Source organism: Triturus cristatus, chromosome 5_2 (genome assembly GCF_964204655.1).
Source record: "Triturus cristatus chromosome 5_2, aTriCri1.1, whole genome shotgun sequence".
Taxonomy (NCBI): domain Eukaryota; kingdom Metazoa; phylum Chordata; class Amphibia; order Caudata; family Salamandridae; genus Triturus; species Triturus cristatus.
The window spans coordinates 947596780-947621593 of NC_140588.1; the positions used below are offsets into that span (position 1 = coordinate 947596780).

General features: G+C 44.4%; 1 protein-coding gene across 2 annotated transcripts; it reads left to right on the plus strand.

Moving 5' to 3' along the window:
• The first annotated feature begins 735 nt into the window (after positions 1-735).
• On the plus strand, positions 736-10066 carry LOC146829457 (uncharacterized). Of its 2 annotated transcripts, XM_085606693.1 has the most exons (5): positions 736-938; positions 1269-1511; positions 7032-7280; positions 7516-7671; positions 8072-10066. In XM_085606693.1, exons 2-4 carry the CDS (start codon positions 1356-1358, stop codon positions 7534-7536), a joined length of 426 nt encoding a protein of 141 aa, XP_085462819.1. In that variant the 5' UTR covers positions 736-938; positions 1269-1355; the 3' UTR covers positions 7537-7671; positions 8072-10066. The 2 variants fall into 2 exon arrangements, with proteins under 2 accessions (XP_085462819.1, XP_085462820.1); XM_085606694.1 differs by having other exon boundaries at positions 736-1511.
• Positions 10067-24814: the final 14748 nt, after the last annotated feature.

The following is a 24814-nucleotide window of genomic DNA, read 5'->3' on the forward strand; positions in this document are numbered from 1 at the left end:
AGGGTACCCAGGCCCGTTCTGTCCACACCTGAGGTATGAGACCCTTATCCTTGCCCTGCCAGCCTAATTTGTAGGCCGTGTTAAATTAACCGGAGGGTCCTGTTTTACTATATAACAAATGCCCTGGGCCATCCTTGTCACTCAGCCAGTATGAACCCCTACGTAGGCCCTGCCAGCCTGATCTGTAGGCCTTTTGTTAAATTGACCAGAGTTCTGCACCCATCTTTACTGAACAGCAGGCTCTAGGGTTGTCTGACCAAAAATCACAGCCAGCCTCTCTTAGCGAGGCTCTTCTGCTCCAGCCTGGATAGCCCCCACCCTACCTGTGTGTGCAAAGTTCACTGGCGCAGAGTTCACTGTCTCTCTATTCTGTCGACATAGCACATCACATCCTGGGTCTGTACATGAGAATAGAGAAGTTCCCACCGCAGCCGCGTCAAGCTGGGGTGATGAATGTGACACCCAAGACATATATCCATATATATATATATATTTTATTGCTCTGCTTTACATATTTTCTGCTTGCCCAATGCAATTTACGACGAGCGCTTGGCCTGAGAATATAACCTTTCACCTAGTCTACGTTCCGCATTTAGTCAGATAGATACGACATGTCTGATAAATGTACAAATCATGGTATAAGTGACGTAGGTAGAAGTGGCGTGAGATGACGTTACTGAAGGCGCTTCTCATAGCCTTAAAGAGTATAAAAAGGAAGCCCACGCAGTTCTCTGCGGACTACCCCACCCGTATGTTAGTAGATGGCAGGCGGTTGTGGGTGCTCCCCAGGAGCTCTTGTTTTTTTGTTTTTAAGATACAATTTAACTTGCCAATATATGTGCTGTATATGCTATGTAGGCTATTTTTGTCTCTAAACTGGTGTTTTCTTATTGAGAATTTAATGCTTATATTACACTCGCAAGGCTGTTTTCTTTTAGGTAGTTACATGAGTATTCTCAGTATTTTAGATCAAGTGTGTTTTGCATTCTGAGAACATTTTCCTTGATTTAACTTATGTTTTTCATAATGCATTTATAAATGTGTCTTTGAGGTTTTCTGAAGTGTCTCTCTCCAAACGAGTTCAATGCTTCCATGTAGAAATGCCTTCTGATTCATATGACTCTCTGTGAATGCGAGGTCACTATATTTGTATTTTGTATTTTTACGCCTTTTTCTTGAAGTTTCTTGAAGTTGCACTTTCTAAATAAATCTGTTAAACCTTTTGGCTTAGTTTCCATGACTCACATATCTGTTTCCTTCATTTTTAGTGCGAGCGTTCCCAGGCACCCCGCCTCAAGTTAAGGTGCCCCTTTTGCCCCTAAATCACTCCCTCAATCATTCGGTGAAGGTCCCCCATGCCCCCGTGCCCCCTAAAAAATGCTTCCTTAAACATGTGGCGATCCCGACGTGATAAGCAGTGCTGGCTGATGACAGGAGACCCCACTGGGACCCAGGACACAGACTACCCTCCATGCCTCTTTTCTGACTGGACCACAGAGAACAGCGCTCTGGTAAGTCATTGTTGCCTGATGTGCTGTGTCTCTTGGGAACAGTCTTAGAGGAGCAGCCGGGGGACATCTGTGTTTGTTGTTTCAGTTTTCTTGTCTAGCTAGTCTCGCTTATTAAAAGAGCTTTCCCAAGCTGCGGAAACGTGTGTAGCGTAGTGGACTGAGCCAAAAGGGTGACGTTAGGAAGTTGTTTGAGTTATGTGTTTATCTTTTTATAAATAGACATACGTTATTACTGTGCTTCTCGTAGAGCCAGAGGGAAGACTGCGTTTGGCATCTTTCAGTGCTCATTTTGCTTTATCGTTGTTATAAGTTGTTACGTGCCTCTCTGAGAGCCAGGGAGGGGCCTCTGTCTTGTCACAAGGGCTGACAGGGAAGGGAAGATTGCGTTTGATGTCTTCCAGTGGTTATCTATGTGCTTTTCTGAGAATACCCCTATCTTAGTTACATAGAGAGGAGTGAACTGCGTCTTGAGTTTTCTAGCAGTAATTTTGGTGCCTCTCTGAGACTCAGAGGGGGTCCCCTTTTCAATACTAATGGGGAGGAGGTTGATTTCCGAACCCGCCTAGCTAACGGGCCTACGGCTGTCTCCTGTTTAGAGGAAATAAGAAGTGGTTTCCCCTGGATGATGTATTAGATTTTATATTTTCGCTAGCTTAAGCATTTCTTTTTTTTTAGGGCTTACATTATGTTTTTTTTAATTATTATATAAATATATTTTGTGGAGTGGAGATACAGTTTACGCCTGTGCAGGAAAGCAAGGAGGTTGCATGATGCAAATCTCAGCTATTTGCGGGCTCATGAGCGGTTCAGAGTCCTGGATGAGATGTGCTACTGTACGCCTTGTGACTGGCACATGAGGATTTATGATAAACAGTTCTCAGACTTCCTCGGCTTTTGCGAAGGACTGTCAGTATATATTTTTATTTCCAAAGACAGTCAACATGAGTATTGTGTGATTATGGTTTGTGAACAAAAGGCTTTCCAATGTGGTTTTCTGTTCTCTTCCTGTGTTGAAATGAAATGTAAAGACGTTCATTTTTTTTTGGTATGTTATTTTAAGACATCGTTCTGTACGCATTTAGGCCAGCAGAGGAGAATGCGCAAATAGTTCTGTGGTTTTAAATACATATAGATAGACGTGTCATAATATGCTTCACATTTTGTATAATTGAAGTGCGAATATTTTATGGTCAAATATCTTTTTATTGTGGCCTTTTTAGCATGCATTGTGGTTGTCTTTTTAAGCATCTGTACCTGGCGCACCGACCTTTCATGTATTTAGTGAGACCAATAATAACAAGGATTGTAACTGCTTTTTATATATTAACGCTGTTGCGTTTTTTTGTGAATAAAGAGTATTATATAGTTACCCCCTGCCCCCCAGCCCTGTTTGACCCATGTGACGCAGCACCACATTTAATTAGCACAAGTCATTTTCAGATAACTGACCACATAATGCACAACAATACACCTCAAATTGTTTAAATATTTCCTCACATTTATATTTTGAAGTATGTACTTGGTGACAGGAGGTTGCGTCTGGCATCTCCCACTTTGTGCTACAAATACGTGTTTACGGGACTGTGTCTGGCAGCTCACATTTGTTTTAAATTTTGATTACCTATTTAGTGTTAATTGTATTGTTTGAATGTTTATTTCTGCAAGGAATGGAAGGCATCTTATCGCATTGAGATTAACAGTGTCTTTTTTCAACTGCGTGCTTCTAAAAGGGGAGCTACTTTCCTTCATCACATTGCATTGTGGTTTCCTATCTCAGGCCTGGCAGCAGCTAACACCTTTCAATTTTTTCTCGTCATTGTAAAAAGTGTCCTTTGTTCTCTGCCTTTTTTAGTTACATGCAGTGTACTCTAATAGCTATACTCTATTTCTTTCTCTCGGTCTGCATTTTGTGTCCCTCCCTCTCTTATCTGGCTTATGGGCATTTCTCGTCTCATTCTCTCACAGTGGTAACACAGGTTTTCACTACTGTTTAGCGAGATCTTATATATAGGCGTACTTCTCTCTTGTGCACTGCAGTGATAAGTGATCAGCAGGAACATCTGGGTACGTGCCAAGCATACCCATTTTAACTGAGACAGGTTCAATTAGAGACCACGCAACTGGTGCGCGGTGCATCCAGTGAATACTGTGTCTAGCTTCCAAGTAGCTGCCTTCACGACTCTTAATTACGTCTTTTTGAGCACGGTTTTAAATAGGCTGCCCTATTTTAACTCATTATACCTTGAATGAAGTACATTCAGTTCCTTGACCGTCACACCTCACGCTTCTCACCTCACCTTTCTGGCGTACTTGGACTATTAGTAATGGATCCTCCCACTTGAATATTCAGTCAAGTGGTAGAAAGATGGGGAGGAAGGCTTTGGCATGCATTTCTCGGCACAACACAAGCCACCTTTTTACGTTTTCTGGTTGCTATTACGCCCTAGACTTGGCCCAGCGTCAAATGATAGACCAGCCACACAAAAGAAAAAGTGACATCATAAGGTGAGGTCAAGGACTACCGTCCGTTATCGCCCAGAGCACAATGATAGAAGATGTAATACCAGGTCAAATTGAGCTATTCCTTTTGATATTTTTGGATCATGGCCCACAATGTTGAAAGACTAAAAATGCCATCAATATAAGTAATAAGGGGCCCGATTCACAGAACTAACTTAAGACAAAATCCTAAACTTACTACTTTTGGTATTCACAGAAGGCATTTATTAGTAGTAAAGTTAGGATTTTGTCTTAAGTCTGTCTTAAGTCTGTCCTAAGTTTGTCTTAAGTCTGTCTTAAGTCAGTCTTAAGTCTGTCCTAAGTTTTTCTTACGTTTGTCTTAAGACTGTCTTAAGGCTGTCTTGAGTCTGTCTTAAGTCTTAGGTCGAACGTAAGACAAAATCCTAACTTTACCACTACTAAATGCCTTCTGTGAATACCAAAAGTAGTAGGACAGACTTAAGACGCACTTAAGACAGACTTAAGACAGACTTAAGACAAACTTAGGACAGACTTAACACAGACTTAAGACAGACTTAAGAAAAACTTAAGACAAACTTAGGACAGACTTAAGACAAAATGTATGCCAAGGATAGTCGGAAATGAAGCCTAAATGGCAGACTTTCAGCCGTGTGCCTTCCTGAAGCTGCAGGGCATTTTGGTGAACAATATTTACACACGACGGTCCGGTCGTGAGGAGGAGCACCATCTCCGTGATGTAAGGAGAGGCTGCGTCATGGAACTGGTCCGTGATTGAATAGCGCTGCAAGTCACATGTAAATGGACTTACCTTGACGTCCCGAGACCTACTACAGGGTAATAATGCTTTTAAATATGGAAAATATCAACGGCAATCCACTAAGGATTTGATTATACTCGGCATTTGGACTGCACTTCCCAGCATGCTACATAAGGACGCACTAAGCAAAAACCCACTGAGGGTAATTAACTAATTAAGCATGCGGCCATGAAAATAAAAGAAAGCCTTGCTGTTTAAACTTGTAAGCAAAGCCTATGATTAAGATGCTTTCAGCATCGAAACGCGTCAGGCAGCTAAATCAACTTGTGTATGCCAAGGATAGTCGGAAATGAAGCCTGAATGGCAGACTTACAGCCCTGTGCCTTCCTGAAGCTGCAGGGCATTTTGGTGAACAATATTTACACATGACGGTCCGGTCGTGAGGAGGAGCACCATCTCCGTGATGTAAGGAGAGGCTGCGTCATGGAACTGGTCCGTGATTGAATAGCGCTGCAAGTCACATGTAAATGGACTTACCTTGACGTCCCGAGACCTACTACAGGGTAATAATGCTTTTAAATATGGAAAATATCACCAGCAATCCACTAAGGATTTGATCATGCTCGGCATTTGGACTGCACTTCCCAGCATGCTACATAAGGACGCACTAAGCAAAAACCCACTGAGGGTAATTAACTAATTAAGCATGCGGCCATGAAAATAAAAGAGAGCCTTGCTGTTGAAACTTGTAAGCAAAGCCTCTGATTAAGATGCTTTCAGCATCGAAACGCGTCAGGCAGCTAAATCAACTTGTGTATGCCAAGGATAGTTGGAAATGAAGCCTGAAAGGCAGACTTACAGCCGTGTGCCTTCCTGAAGCTGCAGGGCATTTTTGTGAACAATATTTACACACGACGGTCCGGTCGTGAGGAGGAGCACCATCTCCGTGATGTCAGGAGAGGCTGCGTCATGGAACTGGTCCGTGATTGAATAGCGCTGCAAGTCATATGTAAATGGACTTACCTTGACGTCCCGAGACCTACTACAGGGTAATAATGCTTTTAAATATGGAAAATATCAACGGCAATCCACTAAGGATTTGATTATGCTCGGCATTTGGACTGCACTTCCCAGCATGCTACATAAGGACGCACTAAGCAAAAACCCACTGAGGGTAATTAACTAATTAAGCATGCGGCCATGAAAATAAAAGAGAGTCTTGCTGTTGAAACTTGTAAGCAAAGCTTATGATTAAGATGCTTTCAGCATCGAAACGCGTCAGGCAGCTAAATCAACTTGTGTATGCCAAGGATAGTCGGAATTGAAGCCTGAATGGCAGACTTACAGCCGTGTGCCTTCCTGAAGCTGCAGGGCATTTTGGTGAACAATATATATATATATATATATATATATATATATATATTCACTGAAAAAACCATAGGTTTCACACATGTTATAGTTAGCTGGACATTTTACTGATAAAAAACCAATGAAATTTCCACGTTATAGTTAGTGCAGGCAACTATAACTCACGCGACCGCAATCCTCTGCTGATGACATATGTGTCTTTATGAAAAAAAAATATTTGTAATATATGTATAGCTAAAATTTAATGGAAGAAGACATAGGCAAATAAGTGTCTAAATACAGTATTAGCATCAGCAGAGGATTGCGGTCGCGTGAGTTATAGTTGCCTGCACTAACTATAACGGGGAAATTTCATTGTTTTTTTATCAGTAAAATGTCCAGCTAACTATAACATGTGTGAAACCTATGGTTTTTTCAGTGAATTTGCAAGGTTTTTTAAATGCTAATTCCTAACTATAACGTGTGTGAAACCTATGGTTTTTTCAGTGAATTTGTACGGTTTTTTAAATGCTAAGTTACTTTACGCCATTCGTGGCATGCGCGCCCACTTAACGCAGTTCGTGCCCCATAAAAAACGCTCCCTCAAACAAGTCCACCCACAAACACAGGTTGACACGTGATGTATGTGTTGTTCAATCCAACAATGGACTGGAGATGTGGGAAGGCTACATGGGTGTTTCAGAGCTGGCATCTTGCATGTGTGTGAGATGTGCAGGGACTGTGTTCCCCCTCACACCTGCATGCTTTAACATCAGCATTCCCTATGCAGGTGTCCTATGTGAGCTGTACTATAGTCTCTGATTGACCTATTGTTAGATATGTGATGATTTTGTATCTTGCTGCTATACTGATAGATGTCGGTACATGCCACTGTGTCACTGATCATTTCCCCCTCTTGTCTCCCATGCCTGTAGCTCAAGGTACACCAGTGTAAGGCTGTGTGGAGGGCCATTGCAGCGAAGGTGCAAGCTCTGGGAGTCTCAAATCGACGGCTCACCCACTGCCACAAGAGATGGGTCGACATCAGCCAGCTGGCAAAGAAAGTGGCGGAGATGACCTTGGGGCTGCTTCCTCGCACAGGGTGTCTGGCACAGCGCAGCATGACACCACTAATGGAGCGTATCTTGGCGGTGGCGCACCCTGAGCTGGATGCACGTTTGAAGGTGCATCAGCAGCAAGCCAGGGCTGAGCATCTGGGGAGTCTGACTTTGGCTGGGATTGTCTGCATGTGTACAGAGCCTGTGCCAGCGCTGGCCTGTGTGATGTTGGTAGTGTGATGCTGTGGCATGTAAGTGGCTGCTGGCCTGGGTTCCGGTGTCATGCATTTGCCCTACCTGTACTTACAAAGGTGATTTGGATGCTGTGCCTTCACATTACATTCTGTGTTGTGCTCTTCAGGTTTCTTCTGCATTGGGGTAGTCTTGGGAATCCCATGGGAGAGAACGGCAGTGTGCCCGATCTGACTGTGCGTACATCAATGCGTCCATTGCATGCACCCATATTGGGGATGCCTACACATCTGACATCAATGTGCACCATTCTATTGTCCCCAAGGTATGACATGGTGGGTGTCATGGACTAATTTCCATTGTGGACTGTCATGTTGTAGTCTGGGTCTGTGTTGTCCCCTCCTGTTCCATCCAGATCCATCAGTGGCAACAAGTAGTGTGCCCCCATCATGTCCCTAGGTGTGCTCAGAGCTAGTTGTGTGTCTGTTTGAACAGAGCCACATGCAGGGTGTTGTGCTGTGTGGTCATCACATGGCTCACTCATGCCTGAGTTTCCAGTTACCACACACTGCTTGAGTTTATATAGTGAGTTGGCATGATGTGATTGCACAAGGTGGTGATCAACATGTAGATTTGGTCAACTTTTGTCATGCATTGCTTGCATATGTTTGTTCTGTTGCTGCCACTGATCTGACCCTACATCTCTCTCTCTCTCTCTCATGCAGCATCACCTGTGGTCATGGAGGGACAGGAGACGGACACCAGTGGGGGTGAAACTAGCACAACAGCTGCCCAGGATCCCACTGACACAGATGTCACCAGCGCCTCAGAGGGGGATCCCAGTCTGAGATGCAAAGCACCACATCATCCGATGCCAGCGGGGATGAATCCATGTTGGAGGGCACAGGGGACGGGGACTCTGCATCGACTTCTACCACACAGCAGCTATTGCCCACTCTCCCAGCCACTTCCTCTGGTGCTGCCCGTGTCCGCCTCAGTAAGAGGGGAAGAGTGTCCTTCACACCTGGAACCGCTGCCCCTGCCCCTGCCCCTGTCCCCTCTGCTGCCATCAGTGCTGAGTCTGTGGACCTTTTGCGCCAGCTGTGTGTAGGCCAGACAGCTCTCCTCAATGCCTTCATTGACCACGACAAGAAATTGGCCCAGTTGGTAGCTTTCATGGAGGGCATACATTCCGACGTGGTTGGGCTGCACCAGACAGTCCAGGCTTTGTCATCAACAGTGACGTCTGCCCTGCAACAGGCACATAATCACAGTCCAGCTCCGGTCCGTTTGTCCACCCCCCTGGCAGAGGGCATGTCTGACTATAATGACCACAGTCCACATATGTCAAAGTCACAATACAGCACATGCAGCACACAGCAGCAACAACCCAAGCTAACCCGGGCGCAGGCCCCATCCCCACAGAAGACCAAAGGCACCCCAGAGCGCAGGGAGAATAGCCCATCAGGCGACGCCAGTGGACAAAAAGCAAAGCAGCAGACCTCAGGCACAATGCCTCAGTGGCATCCCCATCCAAGGACTCTCCTGCCCTTAAAGCATCTCGCAAAGAGAAGCATACAGTGTCTGTGGCCACTAAGGAGGTTGTGCATGCCAACGGTACACCTTGGAAGGGCTCCAAGGCAGAATCACCTACCACCTCGACTCCCATTCCAAGCCCAGTGAAGCAGGGGCCGGAGGGCACTGTAGGCGTAACACCTAACAAACATGGGAAGGGGGGCAGAGGCAAAGCCAGTGTAAGCGTTCCACTGGGTCCAGCACATCACCAGAGGGGCTGCCAGCTCCTGCACCTGCAGCAGCTGTGGTGGTGAGTGTGCCTGTTGTGTCCACTCCACTTCCCATTGATCCAAAGTAAGGCAAGCCATTTCGGATCCCCAAGAAGTGGAAGGGCACCCCTCCTCAAACTCCCAGCCACACCGTGTCTCCCGTCTGCATGACTCCCCCTCCACGTGCCACTACACCATCTGGTCCAAGCAGCCCTCTGGCTTGCCAAGCCACTGATAGCTCTACCTCAGCTGTCCCGCTCTCTCCCCCGTCAAGTTGCCTGACAGTCCCCAAGACACAGCCAGCTCCCAGTCCGCCAGACAACCAAGTCTGAGTGGTAGTCACCCTCACACACATGTCTCTCACACTGGTGGGCCTGTACTGCAAATTGTTGCCCCCTGACTGTGTTGCTGACCATGGAAGGGTACAGTCGCAGACATTCCCTGTGCAGCTTCTCATGGACATACTCTGCACCCTGAACTGGCCACTGGTCTTGTTGCTCTTTGCTGTGTTGAACTATTCCCTGTGCAGCTTCTCATGGACTCAGTCTGCATTTTGTCCTGCCCACTGGCCTTGTCGTTCACTACTGTGTGCCCCCTGCCTGTGCAGCTTCTCATGGACATACTCTGCACCCTGAACAGGCCACTGGCCTTGTTGCTCTTTGCTGTGTTGAACTATTCCCTGTGAAGCTTTTCATGAACTCAGTCTGCACTTTGTCCTGCCCACTGGCCTTGTCGTTCACTGATGTGTGCCACCTGCCTGCGCAGCTTCTCATGGACTCAGTCTGCACTTTGTCCTGCCCACTGGCCTTGTTGTTCACTGCTGTGTGCCCCCTACCTGTGCAGCTTCTCATGGACATGCTCTGCATCTTGTGCCTTGCTCTTCTCTTCTCATGGTACCTATCTGTGCAATATGTGAATAAAGACAGTTGCTCCTGTTGTCTATTTTGTCAGTGTCCTTACTGAATAAAGTTATTTTGCTGTGTGTAAATGGTTTACTGTGCCACATGTTCTGTGTGGCACTTTAACATAGTCAATGTTTGGGCTCACTTACTCTCTTTTTTTAGGGGTGACGGGGTCTTCAGTTCTTCTTGACCCAGATACTTGTGTGGGCAATGTTTTATTTTTAATTTTTTTATTTTATTTTATTTTTTATTGAAATCCATATAACAAACATTTTAGTATCCATAAATACATCCATAGTAATTAATTAAATGCGATAATAATGACACAGAGTTAATAAATAGCACAAATGTACTAAGAAGGAATAAATCTTAAAATCCAGAAAGATAAGCAGCATAAACCTTTAAATTATTATATGAAGGACAAAGAACACAGTATCCACTTCCAATCGTAAATAAAAACTGAAAACTGAATAAAGGATTAAACCTTGGATATCTTAACATATAAATAAAACTTAACGAGTATGTAGAGCATAATAAATCCTCCAAAATTCAATTATGTAACTGATTTAGAGAAAACCTGTCAGATGTTTGCATAATAAATCAAAATCCTAAGGTTACCAGACCTAAATATCAGGGATAATGGAGGTACCTCCTAAAAAGATTTGACATTGAATTTAAAGATCTTAATCAAAATAGGCTGCCCAGATTCTCTCAAACGTCTTAAGTCCCCCAATTCGTGGAGCATAGGCTCGTTCGCTTTTTTTAACTAGTTTCATTTTCCGGGCCCACTCATGGACAGATGGTGTAAGGTCTGATCTCCATCTCTGAAGCAGAAGTGATCTAGCTACGGCCATTGCAATGTATAATAATTTAACAAGCTTGTCTGGAAGAAGGAGGTCTGGGTCAAAGCCAAGTATTATTAGCCAAGTGCTCAATCCTATTGAAATATTGCATTCACGTTCCAAATGAGAGAAAATATCATTCCAAAACCTCTGAATCAAAGGGCATTGTAATATAATGTGTGCCCATTTGGCTCAAGGATGGTTAGAGCAGCGGAAGCATTCCGCTGATTGGTTGGTATAAATTTTAGATAAGTACAGGGGAGTTCCATAAAGTTGCCATTTACTAAAAAACAAAATCCTTTGCCAATTGGCTCCCCTTAATGTACTAAAATTAAGATTGTTAACTGCTGACCACATACTTGCTTAAATATCCAGCTCCTCGTGTTTAGCCCATTTCATAATAGCCTTCTGCTCAAGATCAATACCCTTGGTTGAGGCTAAACACTTGTTCCATTCCCCAGGTTTCTTAAATGCAGTGTCACCTAATAATTCATCTACTACATATTTCCGTTCACATATCTGAGCCAGATCAAGTTTACTGAAGAATTTACTAAAGATATTATATGACCCAAGAAGAATGAAGTCATTAACGATTAAATGAGACATTTCAGCTATGCTCAGCCATCTATCATTCCTCAAAAAGTCTGAGATTTTCCGGAATCCAGCATTGGCCCATTTTTGTGTTACTACTGAAGATTCTCTGAATAAAGACAGTTGCTCCTGTTGTCTACTTTGTCAGTGTCCTTACTGAATAAAGTGCTTTTGCTGTGTGTAAATGGTTTACTGTGCCACATGTTCTGTGTGGCACTTCATCATAGTCAATGTTTGGGCTCACTTAATCTCTTTTTTTCAGGGGTGACAGGGTCTTCAGTTCTTCTTGACCCAGATACTTGTGTGGGCAATGGTATCAATTTCAAATGGTTAGCAGTAGTCATTTACTTAATTAGTTCATGTTGGCTATATTGTACACATGTCAGGTTGGGGGCACTGCCAGCTCAGAGTGGGTTTCTACACACAGTAGTGCAGGCAGGCTGTCCAGGGTCATCATGTATGTGTGTTCTTCCCTTATGTGTGCCCAGTGGTGTATGTGTGTTGTCATCTTGTGATCGCCAGTCATCCTAGTCCCATGGCTTACTTTCCATTTGTGCTCTTGGATGGCTAGGTAGGGTGCAGTATGATGGGGTGAGTTTGTGGGGAGTGTACATGCCTCTGCAATGTCAACTGCACACATGTGTCACCCAGGAGTTGTGTGCCTGTTGTTTTAATTGTTTATCTCTGTGGATGTGGTTGTATGCCCATGTGTGAGTTGTATGTTGTGCACTGTGCAGTGTGTTGGTGTGTCCTTGCAGTTCTGTCTGACTCCTACTTGTTGTTTTTGTCACTTGTGAGTATGCAGAGAGTGTTACTGGCAAGTCAGTGTTGTGTTTTGTTGCACATCCATGTGTCTGGTGGCTGTTTGTGGGGACTGTGCAGACCTGCTGCTCTACACGGCCATTGTGGTTGTGTTTTCTCATGCCTTGCTGTCCCATGGTGCCTTCTTGCCTCCAGTGTGGCATGTTGTGTGTGTTGTCATGCCATCCCCTATCTGTGCTTCAGCTGCTTATCCATTGTGGGTCTGCACTCCCTCTCTTTGTGTATGGTACACTCCTGCCATGTCCCCACTGACATGCAGTACACTTCCCTTTGGTGTGAGCTGTCCCCTTGGTGTGTATGTGTGTGTGCCTCCCCATGACTTCATTTGTGACACTGTGCTTTGTGGTGCAGTTCTTTTGCCAGGGTCAATGTGTCACTCAGGGCATATCCCCAATGGGTCATGTGTGATGTTCTGGTGCTGTTTGTCAGTCATGGTTGCTCCTATGCAGTTCAACTGTGTGTGCTGCCCAGACCTCCACCTTTGTGTCCCAGACGTGTCCATCTATTGGGTGTTGTGTTGGATGTATGTGTGTTGTTTGTGTTATTGTTTCACTTGCTGGGTGTGCTGTTGTCTGTGTGCGGTGGTGTATGGTGTATACAACTACTTCACAGGAGTACTCCAGCAGCACTGCACACAGGGCTCATCTACACACCTCAGGACTGACAGACACCAGGAAGAATCTACACACATACCCCCCTCGCACCAGCAGTACACATCACCAGTCCCAAACACACTGAAGACTGGCAATACTTGACAGTCAATACACACACAAACAACCACACACCCTAGGCTCACCCCCAAACAACACACACACACAGGGATGCCACCACAAATGTGGAAACAAATACAACAACAAACACATAACCCAACAGAAACACACACAGAGCCACAACAACAACAGACATGCCCTGTGCAGCTAAACTGGGTAAAGGCAATGGGAGCACAGACACAACAGGAGTGCAAAACCTCATCACCCAGGAACAATGCAGCATACCACAACACCCAGTGCACCATCACAGAACAACACAGCCACAGCAAACAAACAACAAATGCACAGGCAGAACAATCACATAGCAAACACAGCAGGGCATCAGGGGATGCACACCAGGCAATGACAAGGCAACATACACACACAGAATTGCATGCACAACAAGCAGTGTGTGCACACCAAGCATACCAGACACACACAGACATCAGTGACAGAACAGCAACCCACACGACACCATACAGCACAGCACAAAGACAACAGCACACCCAGGAAGTGAGGCAATAACACAGACAACACACATACATCCAACACAACACCAATAGAGGCACAAGTCTGGGACACAAAGGTGGAAACAACTTGACCAGAGGACTGGGCAGCACACACAGTTGTCCTGCATAGGTGCAACCATGACTGCCAAACAGCATCAGCACATCTCGTACAACCCATTGGGGAAATGCCCTGAGCGACACATTGACCCTGGACAAAGAACTGCACCACAAAGCACAGTGTCACAAATGAAGTGATGGGGAGGCACACACACATGTAAACCAAGGGGACAGCTGACACCAAAGTGAAGTGTACTGCATGTCAGTATGGGACATGGCAGGAGTGTACCATACACAAAGAGAGGGAGTGCAGACCCACAATCGGTAGGCATCTGAAGGCACAGATAGGGGATGGTATGACAACACACACAACATGCCACACTGGAGGCAAGAAGGCACCATGTGACAGCAATGCATGAGAAACACAACCACAATGGCACTGTGGAACAGCAGGTCTTCACAGTCCCCACAAACAGCCAAACGACACATGGATGTGCAACAAAACACAACACTGACTTGCCAGTCACACACTCTGCATACTCACAATTGACAAAACAACAAGTAGGAGTTAGACAGAACTGCAAGGACACACCAACACACTGCACAGTGCACAACATACAACTCACACATGTGCATACAACCACATCCATAGAGATAAACAATCAAAACAACAGGCACACAACTCCTGGGTGACACATGAGTGTAGTTGACAATGCAGGGGCATGCAGACATCAACACTTCCCACAAACACACCCCCTTCACACTGCACACTACCTGACCATCCAAGAGCACACATGGAAAGTACGCCATGGGACTTGGATGACTGGCCATCACAAGATGACCACACACATACACCTCTGGGCACACATGAAGGAGGAATACACATTCATGATGACCCTGGACAGCCTGCCTGCAATGCTGTGTGCAGAAACCCACTCTGTGACGGCAGTGCCCCCCCCTACCTGACATGTGTGCAGTATAGGCAACATGAACTAATTAGGTAAATGACAACTGCTTCCCATTGTAAAATTACACCATTGCCCCCACAAGTATCTGGGTCAGGAAGAACTGAAGACTATGTCATTCCAGAAAACTGATTCGTAAGTGAGCCCAAACATTGACCATGTTGAAGAGGCACACAGAGCATGTGGCACAGTAAACCATATACACACAGCAAAAGAACTTTATTCAGTAGGGACACTGACAAAATAGACAACAGGAGCAACTGTCTTAACCCCTTCAGCGCTGCGCGGATTCCCCCGCGGTGCTGAAGGGTTCTAGCGCGGGCGGGGCCATGACGGAACGGTTCCGTCATGAGCACAGCTCAACCGATGCTCATGACGGAACCGTTCCGTCATGAGCATCGAAGGGGTTAATTCACATATTGCACAGATAGGCACCATGAGAAGAGAAGAGCAAGGCACAAAATGCAGAGCATGTCCATGAGAAGCTGCACAGGCAAGACCAAAACAGCAGTGAACAACAAGGCCAGTGGCCAGGGCAGAGTAGGTCCATGAGAAGCTGCACAGGTAAGTGCAAAACAGCAGTGAACAATAAGACCAGTGGCCAGGGCAGAGTGCAGAGTAGGTCCATGAGAAGCTGCACAGGCAAGGGCAAAACAGCAAGTCCAGTGGCCAGGGCAAAGTGCAGAGTATGTCCATGAGAAGCTGCACAGGTAAGGGCAAAACAGCAGTGAACAACAAGGCCAGTGGCCAGGGCAATGTGCAGAGTAGGTCCATGAGAAGCTGCACAAGTAAGGGCAAAACAGCAGTGAACAAGGCCAGTGGCCAGGGCAGAGTGCAGAGGAGGTCCATGAGAAGCTGCACAGGCAAGGGCAAAACAGCAAGTCCAGTGCCCAGGGCAGAGTGCAGAGTAGGTCCATGAGAAGCTGCACAGGCAAGGGCAAAACAGCAAGACCAGTGGCCAGGGCAAAGTGAAGAGTATGTCTATGAGAAGCTGCACAGGTAAGGGCAAAACAGCAGTGAACAACAAGGCCAGTGGCCAGGGCAGAGTAGGTCTATGAGAAGCTGCACAGGTAAGGGCAAAACAGCAGTGAACAACAAGGCCAGTGGCCAGGGCAGAGTGCAGAATAGGTCCATGAGAAGCTGCACCAGTACGGGCAAAACAGCAGTGAATAACAAGGCCAGTGGCCAGGACAGAGTGCAGAGTAGGTCCATGAGAAGCTGCACAGGTAAAGGCAAAACAGCAGTGAGCAACAAGGTCAGTGGCCAGGGCAGAGTGCGGAGTAGGTCCATGAGAAGCTGCACAGGTGAGGGCAAAGCAGCAGTGAACAACAAGGCAAGTGGCCAGGGCAGAGTGCAGAATAGGTCCATGAGAAGCTGCACCGGTAAGGGCAAAACAGCAGTGAACAACAAGGCCAGTGGCCAGGGCAGAGTGCAGAGTAGGTCCATGAGAAGCTGCACAGGTAAGGGCAAAACAGCAGTGAACAACAAGGCCAGTGGCCAGGGCAGAGTGCAGAGTAGGTCCATGAGAAGCTGCACAGGGAATATGTGTGACTGTACCTTTCCATGGTCAGCAACACAGTCAGGGGGTAACAATGTGCAGTACAGGCCCACCGGTGTGAGAGACAGGTGTGAGAGTGTGACTAACACTCAGACTTGGCTGTCAGGCGGACTGGGAGCTGGCTGTGTCTCGGGGACTGTCAGGGCACTTGAATGGGGAGAGAGTGGAACAGCTGAGGTAGAGCCATCAGTGGTTTGGCAAGCCAGAGGGCTCCTTGGACCAGGTGGTGTAGTGGCACGTGGAGGTAGAGTCATGCAGACAGGAGACACGGTGTGGCTGGGAGATTGTGGAGGGGTGCCCTTCCACTTCTTGGGGATCCTAAATGGCCTGCCTGACTTTGGATTAATGGGAAGTGGTGTGGGCACAACAGGAACACTCACCACCAAAGCTGCAACAGGTGCAGACGCTGGCACCCCCTCTGGTGATGTGCTGGAACCAGTGGTACACTTTACCTGCCTTCGCCTCTGCCCCCCCTTCCCCTCTTTACTAGGTGTCACCCCTACAGTGCCATCCTTCCCCTGCTTCACTGGGCTTGGAATAGGAGTCGAGGTGGCGGGTAAATCTGCCTTGGAGCCCTTCCTAGGTGTACCCTTGGCATGCACCACCTCCTTGGTGGGCACAGAAACTATATGCTTCTCTTTGCGAGATGCTTTAAGGACAGGAGAGTCCTTGAATGGGGATGCCTCTGAGGCATGTGTGCCTGAGGTCTGCTGCTTTGCTTTTTGTCCCCTGGTGTCGCCTGACGGGCTTTTCGCTCTGTGCTCTGGGGTGGCTTTGGTCTTCTGTGGGGATGGTGTCTGCGCCCAGGACTGCTTGGGTTGCTGCTGCTGTGTGCTTCGTGTGCCGTATCGTGACTTTGATGTATGTGGACCGTGGTCACTATCATCAGACGTGGCCACTGCCAGGGGGGTGGACAAAGGGACCGGAGCTGGACTGCATCAAAGTTTAGGGGCATCTAAGTTTAGGGAAGAAAGGGCTGAATTAGAGAATGTGTTATTTAGGTAATTAGGTAGAATGACTTTATATAATAATGATTTCACAAGGTTTTTTACTAATCTTATATTGTTTCTTATAGACTTCCATAGCAGACTGAGAGGAAGTGTGTTGAGTCTTGCACCAATGTTTTCTTTATCTTTCCCCATACACTTTTCCCCTCTGTGTGGGATGCTGTGATTTCTTTTACAATTATAAGTCTTGGTCTCTATGTGGAGGTCAAAAGGACTAGATTTGTGGCACTCTTCCCTAGGCTAAGGTTTATTGCCTGACTGCCTAAATGTAGGACAGATCAAGCCCTTTCTAAAGAAACCTGACGCAAACCCCACCGACGTCAACAACCTCCACCCTATCCTCAACCTCCCATTCAATACAAAACTAATGGAAAGCTGCATGGCTCACCAGAATAGAAAGGACATAAAGAAAAACAACCTCTTTGACAACCACCAATCAGACCACATCTGGTTTCCACACCAAGACTACAATGCTAGAAATAATCAATAACGTCCTCTGCATAATAGACAATGGTGACTCCTGTCTTCCATTTCACTTAGGCCTGTCTTCAGCATTTGACAGAGTAAGCTACTCATCCCACCTAGGAATTTCAAAAGATTCAATGGGTCTCAATGTTACTGTACTACCTATTAAATCGCTCTGAACCAATCCAGATCTCAAACTCTCTCTCCAACTCCTTGCCTCTGCGTCAAGAGGTATCACTATTCAATCTTTATATGGGACAGCTATGCTGTCTCCTGGACAATGCAATAACCTCTTTTCATTTAATTGCTGATGACACCCAGCTATATTTAAAGGTCTCTTCTCCCACAGATCTTACAAACTTGTCATAAGCCCTGGCAAACCTCCAGTCATTGATGTTGATCCAATACCTCCAACTCATTCCCAAGAATACATTGTTTCTTCTACTCTTTTCACCACACTGCAACCAACCAAATAGCCCTGGATAGCCTCTTCAAACATATGAAACTCTAACCCCCTGCATAGTGGAAATCACTTGGCTTTCTCTTCACACTAATCCTAAACATCATGCTCATACCGATGATATAGCAAAAGGGACCCAGTTCCAAATCAAGCTTCTCAGAGGGATCAACCTGGTAATCCCAGCTGACTAATTCAGAATGGTAGTTCAGTCAACTGTCCTCTCAAAACTTGACCACAGCAACTCCCTACTAATGTGCAATCCCAGAATTCATCTACCATCCTGAAGGCAGCCCCATTAAAGCAAGCCTCAAAATGACCTGAATTATCTAAATAACAGTACATGAATCCTGACACTCTCATGTGCCCATCTGATAGAGTGGGTTGTCCTGTGAGGTGAGGGTGCACCTGGTAGGTTGTGGAGTGGACATTGTTCAGTGCACTCTACTTTCCTCTCTATGAGAAGCTGGATAGAAGACCAAAGTTGCTGGGTAAAAGGAACAAGGGAGACAACAGAGGTCCCTTGCAGACAGATAGGTAGTGGTAGATGAGTCCTGGGAAGCAGGGTTAAGCATCTGTGGCTTTTTAGCTGGTGCCTGGGAACTTGCAATTCAGGGCATTGCCCTAGGAGAGAGACAACTAACCAGCTGTGAGGTGGTATAGAAGGTACCATCTTGCTCTCAAACTGTTGGTAATTTGTCATTTGAATGGGAGAATAGAGACAGAAACAAGACATGCTGAACCGTAACTTGAAAGCACAGATGACACTTACAAAAAGGCAATTCATACATAATCTTGACATATTTGCAAACCTGTTCCCTATTATGTTGCTATGGGCATGAGATAAGATAGTATCCTACATTGCACACCCACAGTTGCTTGTTTGTGGAGGGAGACCTTGACATCAGCTGCTTACCAACAGCCTTTGAAGGTGGCTGTTGACATTCTCCATGAAAAAGCTGCAGAAAAGAGAAACAAAGAGCCTTATAAATCTAATGGTATGACAAGTGCAAAAAGTGTAACAAGTGTGATATGTGTAATACTTGTTTCACTGCAGAAAATGTGGTTCTTATTTTGCTTGAGCTTGGGATTCCCTTGAAAAGGCAGGAACTATAGTAGGTTGGGGTGCAAGGTAGAGAGGATGTATTCATTGAAGAGGGTCAGATAGCTCATGGTCTGGGTCAATTTTCAAGAAGAGACTTTGCCACCTGCATCATGGAAAATCTTTCCTTCACCCATCTTCTTTCATCCTGTTGTTTCTTTTTCACATTACCGCTGTAAGAAATTAAACTCTCAGTGCATTCTTCCTGTCAATGATATCTTGCCACATAGACATCTTCTCCACTCCACTGGTGCTTGTAGAGGCACATCATGCAGTTCTGTCTTCTCATCTGTGAAATGCCCCTTCCACTTGAAAGGGATGGACTGCAGCCTGGATGAGCTGCATCCTGGAGGAAGACGCAGGTCTCTGGCATCCACAATGTCACGCAGTACAAGAGGAAGAGAGCAGAGCCAAGAATGTGGGCTGAATTTATGTGCTTCCAGGGTTTATGCTTTTCAGATGTGTGTAAGACGTACCTCAGGTGAATGCTGTTTCTTATTCTTTGCATGTCCACGTTCGACAAGGCATAGAGGAGATATCAGCCTGCGCTGAGTAGAGCTACACTTATAGGAAAATAACTAAAGTACACATGGCTGTAATATGTACCATTTGTATTTACACTGCCTCATGTAAAGGGTGAGCACATACTCCTACTTGTAGGTAGTCTGAGTTTAGTGAACACAGGCAGAAATGAGTAAACAGCACACGTTGACATGTGCAGAGTTCTCCACATGTTGATTTCCCTATGTTAATAGGCTTCCATAATGTGTTTTTCATCTGTCATTCTGTTTATATGAATTTGGATTAGGGTTCTTTCTGGATTAAAATACACAATTGTTTGAGTTTGTTTGTTATCATAGCAGAAATATGTAGTAGGTACAGCTTGGGCTTTCTTTCTAAGTGGAGAAGGTGAATCTCCTGGAGAACAACTATTTCTTGTTTATCATAGTAGGGGTCACATCCTGTTATACTTGAAATCTGTGAATGACATTAAGGGGTATATTTAAAAGGAAATGACACAGCGCGGAGCTGCGTCAAATTCAGCAGCACCATGCTCCGCCATTTCTAACCTGCAGGGATGCGCCATATTTACATCAATACAGTGCACCTCTGCAGACACCCTGTGCTGTAGCGCAAGGGTGCTTGTGTTCCAGGGAATGATTATTATGTTCAGGAAGGTGTCCCTTCCTGACCGTAAAAAGTCAATAATGGCGATTTATTACTTCTATAAGTGCTGCATTGTGCAGCACACACAGAAGCAGCAAATCACCATTATTTAATGATTGTTTATGTGCAGGAAGGCAAACCTTCCTGCGCATAAACAATCAGTAACATCATTTTGCTCTTTCTATGTGTGCTGCATTCTCCAGCACACATAGAAAAAGCAAAAATGAGGAGAAATAAAAGTATTTCTCCTTGTTGTGCCAATCAAACATCTGCCATAGCATGGCGTTCGTTTTTGGCACTGCCTCAGATTTACACCTCCTTGTAAATCTGGGGCAGCATCAAAAAGCAATGGGTGTTCCGGTGGAATGCCCATAGCAACACCCATTGGACGCCCCTTTCACGCAGATACCTGTGTGAAAGAGTACCATATTTACAAAGCGGCATTCCGCCACAAAAAGTTACTTAAAGCCACTTTGTAAATATGACGTAGGGCATTGCGCCGACTGAACGTCAAAAAAGTGATGTTCTGGTGGCGCAATCCCTTTTTAAATATGCGCCTAAGTTTTTATAATTTGAATGTGTCTGTTGAGTGATTATGATTGCATTAGAGTGCAGTATCTTTATTGTGTTGGATTACTTATTGCCTACTCATTCTGTCTAATGAGATCACAAAAAACCCATATACCACTCTCTTATGATCATTCAGGGAGCACTCATCCACCACTCTCAATCACATAAAATTTCCGATACAAGAAACTCAAGGCCACACCCCCACATTCCGGGCAATCCAGCTAAATTTCACTCAGGCTAACACATCATAGTCCACAACCCATGTAGCAATTACAAATTCGCAAAAATATTTGATATTGATAAGTTCTCTTCACAATCGCTGATCGGTCCTTCCCTTCCTAATCAGTTTTATTACCTGTTAGGCATCCGTGGGTCATTCGACCTAGAAAGTCCTGTATGAGATGTGCTTTGTTTACCCATTAATGGTCCATCCCTTTAAATGTGTCTTGTAGGGTGGATACAGTGCAGTTCTTTTTACCTATGTGAACTTACATAATGCAAGGAAAAGTTAATCTCTAGTTTAATGTAGGTAATATGCATAAGGGTATTTCTCTTCAGCAATGTGAATAGGGATTACACTTTTAATAAAATCACTTTGCTGATCTGCTAGCCCAGAAGTCATTGCTTCCTAGCCTGTATCAGTAGGGAGTGATCGGACATGTTGCCCTTAGTCTACGGTCTTTTTTTAACCTCTAATCATTTTGTTGGCTTTGATTGTTTCTAATTTGCAGGAATTTGTTCATATCAATGTGTATTTTTATGCTTTTTTCAGGATTTCACATTTCAATTTGAAGGTCTTTTATTTATTCTCCCTCAGCTTCCATGTTGGTCGTTTGCATGAAGACTACTTACATCAGGTATTATACTGCTTTTTTCGTCTCCACAATGATATCCCCGATTTGGTTCAAATGTATTCTTAACTTTGACATTGGTTCTGAAAGGCCCATCCTCACTCAATCTAGCTGTCAATAACAGCCTATATTTCTAATCAGACCATCTTCTAGGGGAGCCCTATCTGCACTCCTGGGGCAATGACATATTTATGTTGGACCTTTGACAGTGAGGGATTTAGTAAACTGTTAGCAATGCCAGAACTAAAGTCAAAAGTTCCAATCCCTCGAGTGTCATGATGGTGCACAGACTATAGCAGCTCTGATCTTTGCAGCAGATGCGCAACAAGAAGAATGATCTATCCTGGATCCCTCAACTGTGGCCCATGAAGAATTTTCAAACACTGAGCAATGCTCCCTTTAGTTGGTTAAAGGTATTGCCAGAGATCAGACACCATAGGTTGAAACTCTGCCATTCAGTCAAGGAAGCAATGGGATGAGGCAAATATGTTTTACATCAAAGAATGTGACAGATAGTCATAGGGGTCATGATTTCCCACTTTCAAAATATTATGATTCATCATCTGGGGAGTCAAGGATTCAGACATGACAAATACTTAAAAGGGAAATTGATATCATTGTACAAAGGAAATGGGACTGCCAAGCAGTTAGTAAGCATGGTGAAGTTAGGCACGCTAACGAAGGCACTACATGTCCCTGATGCCTTGCCCACCTGGGTAAGTAATTACAAAGATGCCCCAACCTGTAGGATAATTATCCAATTTCAAACCAGAACATTGAGCCTTGGAGAGTGATTAAAAAAATATTTCTTTTGTGCGAGCTTGTTTATGGTACTGTGCAAGTGTAAGAGTACATGAAGTGTTGCGGGGATTCTGCACATACACAGAACTATGCATAGGAAAATAGGGCACAGAACCGACTAGCTATAGTGTCTCATACGTTCTCCGACAAAATCACGAAGCTACAAATGATTAGACAACCCAGAACACAGCTCTCCCGACTCTCTCAGGAATCGCGGTAGCAAGATACACCTCTTCGCTCACTCACTCGTACTTGTCCACAATAAGGATTGTCAGTCACTGTATAGTTAAAATGAAATTATTTTAACTATTGTGCTCTATAATGCAGTATACGAGCTACCACCAGCAGCAAAATGCATAAACATAGCACAGTTAGCATTGTTACAATACCATAGAATATGAAGGGGGATGTCATTATATATAGACAGTGGAAAAAGGACTATAATGCCTGACCACCCTCCCCTTGGTAAGTTGAAGTTTCATATATAAAGGAAGATCTCTGGGCTTTGTCCGCAGACCCCATACCTTAAAGCCTAGATGGTACTTTACATCACAGGAACAGCATGGCTCTTCTCCAAGGAAAGGATGCCCTCCAAGTGTGTGTGAACAACATGCAACTTCGTAATATCAAAGCACGAACTGTCTAGCAGTGCAGTTGTGTGTTGCATGTTTTGTCTAGGTAATAGGGACTGACCAGAACAGAATAACAAGGGGCATGTTTTTCAACCTTGCACATTGTGTTCAGACTAAACTCCAGAAACAGCAGAGAACGCAGAAAGCAGACCATTCTCATGTGAAAGACACAAACAGAGTCTTGCAAAATAAAGTCATGTAGTAGCGTGCGCAAAAGCAGCATCATGGCAGCAGCGCTCATGCTAACTTAGCAATGCCGAGAATTACCCTAAGGGCCATATAACAGAAGCATACCACCAATGTTTATCAAAATAATGACCTAGTAGGTCAAATGAACGTATACTGTCCACACTGTAATAATCTTTAAAGAGCATTTTGATTAACTGTTATGAGCTTCTGTGTCAAAACATCGATTACAAAAAGATTGTGGTACTAAAATATTGATGCCAAAACATAAACTACAAAAATATACTTTTTTTTTTAACACCCAATGTAAATTACAATAATATTTATAACAACTCATGTTGACATAAAATATATCATTCAAACAAAATTGACTATAAAGAATATGGAATTCAGAAATGTAAAGAAAACTGAGGATAAATCAAAATAGCCAAAACAGTGACTATAAATCAATTGTTTACCAAATGATGTTTCAATATTTTGAAAAATACACACATAACTAAGCCCATGAAATCCCACTCGCCCAAAATATAATATATTGGGAAAAAAATGTGAACTAATTTCAAACTTCTTCTATATTAACTTTTGTGTATATCTAATAAGGGAAAGACATTAGCAGTGAAAGAACTGATAATGCGTAACCAAGCACACTACACAGTGCCCCAGAAAGGAAATCTCGTATTAATATACATTGAGATATACCTATACAAAAGAATGCTCAGCAAACAAAGGCACATATTGTAACTAAACAAAATATTACTCTAAGAGGTGTGTTGGTCATGCCAAAATAGTAAATGGCAATGTTGACAACGTAAAAGAGAGCAACCATCCATCTTCAAAGGCTAAGGTTGAGAGTAGGAATACATTGCATACTTAAAGGGGGCATCCACAAGTTCCACTGCCCCTCCTAAGGCAACAGTTAAAAACTATTTACGAAATATCCCATTAAATGGTTTCTATCTCATATTTAAAGAGGCCGATAAGGAGAAAATGGAGAGGTGAGAGACAAAATATGCCTAAAGCTAAAACATTCTCAGAAATTGACTTTCCCCCCCCATCTTAAAGGAACATAAACACAGGAACAATTTAATCTTTAAATTGTAATGGTGTCAGAAGAATAAGTATGTATTGCAAAACTAACAATCTACTAACCGTGACACAAAGTAACATTTGGCCAATGGATGGTACATTTAAGAAAAGCCAACCACCCTTTGCCAAATCAATACTCTCAGCTTTCAAGTACAAAAATGAAAATATAACTATAGTCTTTATCCTCCTCCTTAATATTCAAATTACCACGTAGCATGAATTTATATCTATAGTAATTAAATAATTTAAAATTATGCCCCTGCACAAATTATAATGAATTTTGAACAATAAATGATCCATATAATATAAAAAATTTGCCCAGTAACCTGATACAAGGATGTTACTTTTATTTTAACTAGGCACTG

Bases quoted from the DNA above. Each gene is read 5' to 3' on its own strand.
- LOC146829457 (XM_085606694.1), top strand. From the start codon at position 1,356: ATGCCCCCGTGCCCCCTAAAAAATGCTTCCTTAAACATGTGGCGATCC. The intron at 1,512-7,031 runs GTAAGTCATTGT...CCATGCCTGTAG, and splicing joins CCACAGAGAACAGCGCTCTG to CTCAAGGTACACCAGTGTAA. The intron at 7,281-7,515 runs GTGCATCAGCAG...TGTGCTCTTCAG, and splicing joins AGCTGGATGCACGTTTGAAG to GTTTCTTCTGCATTGGGGTA.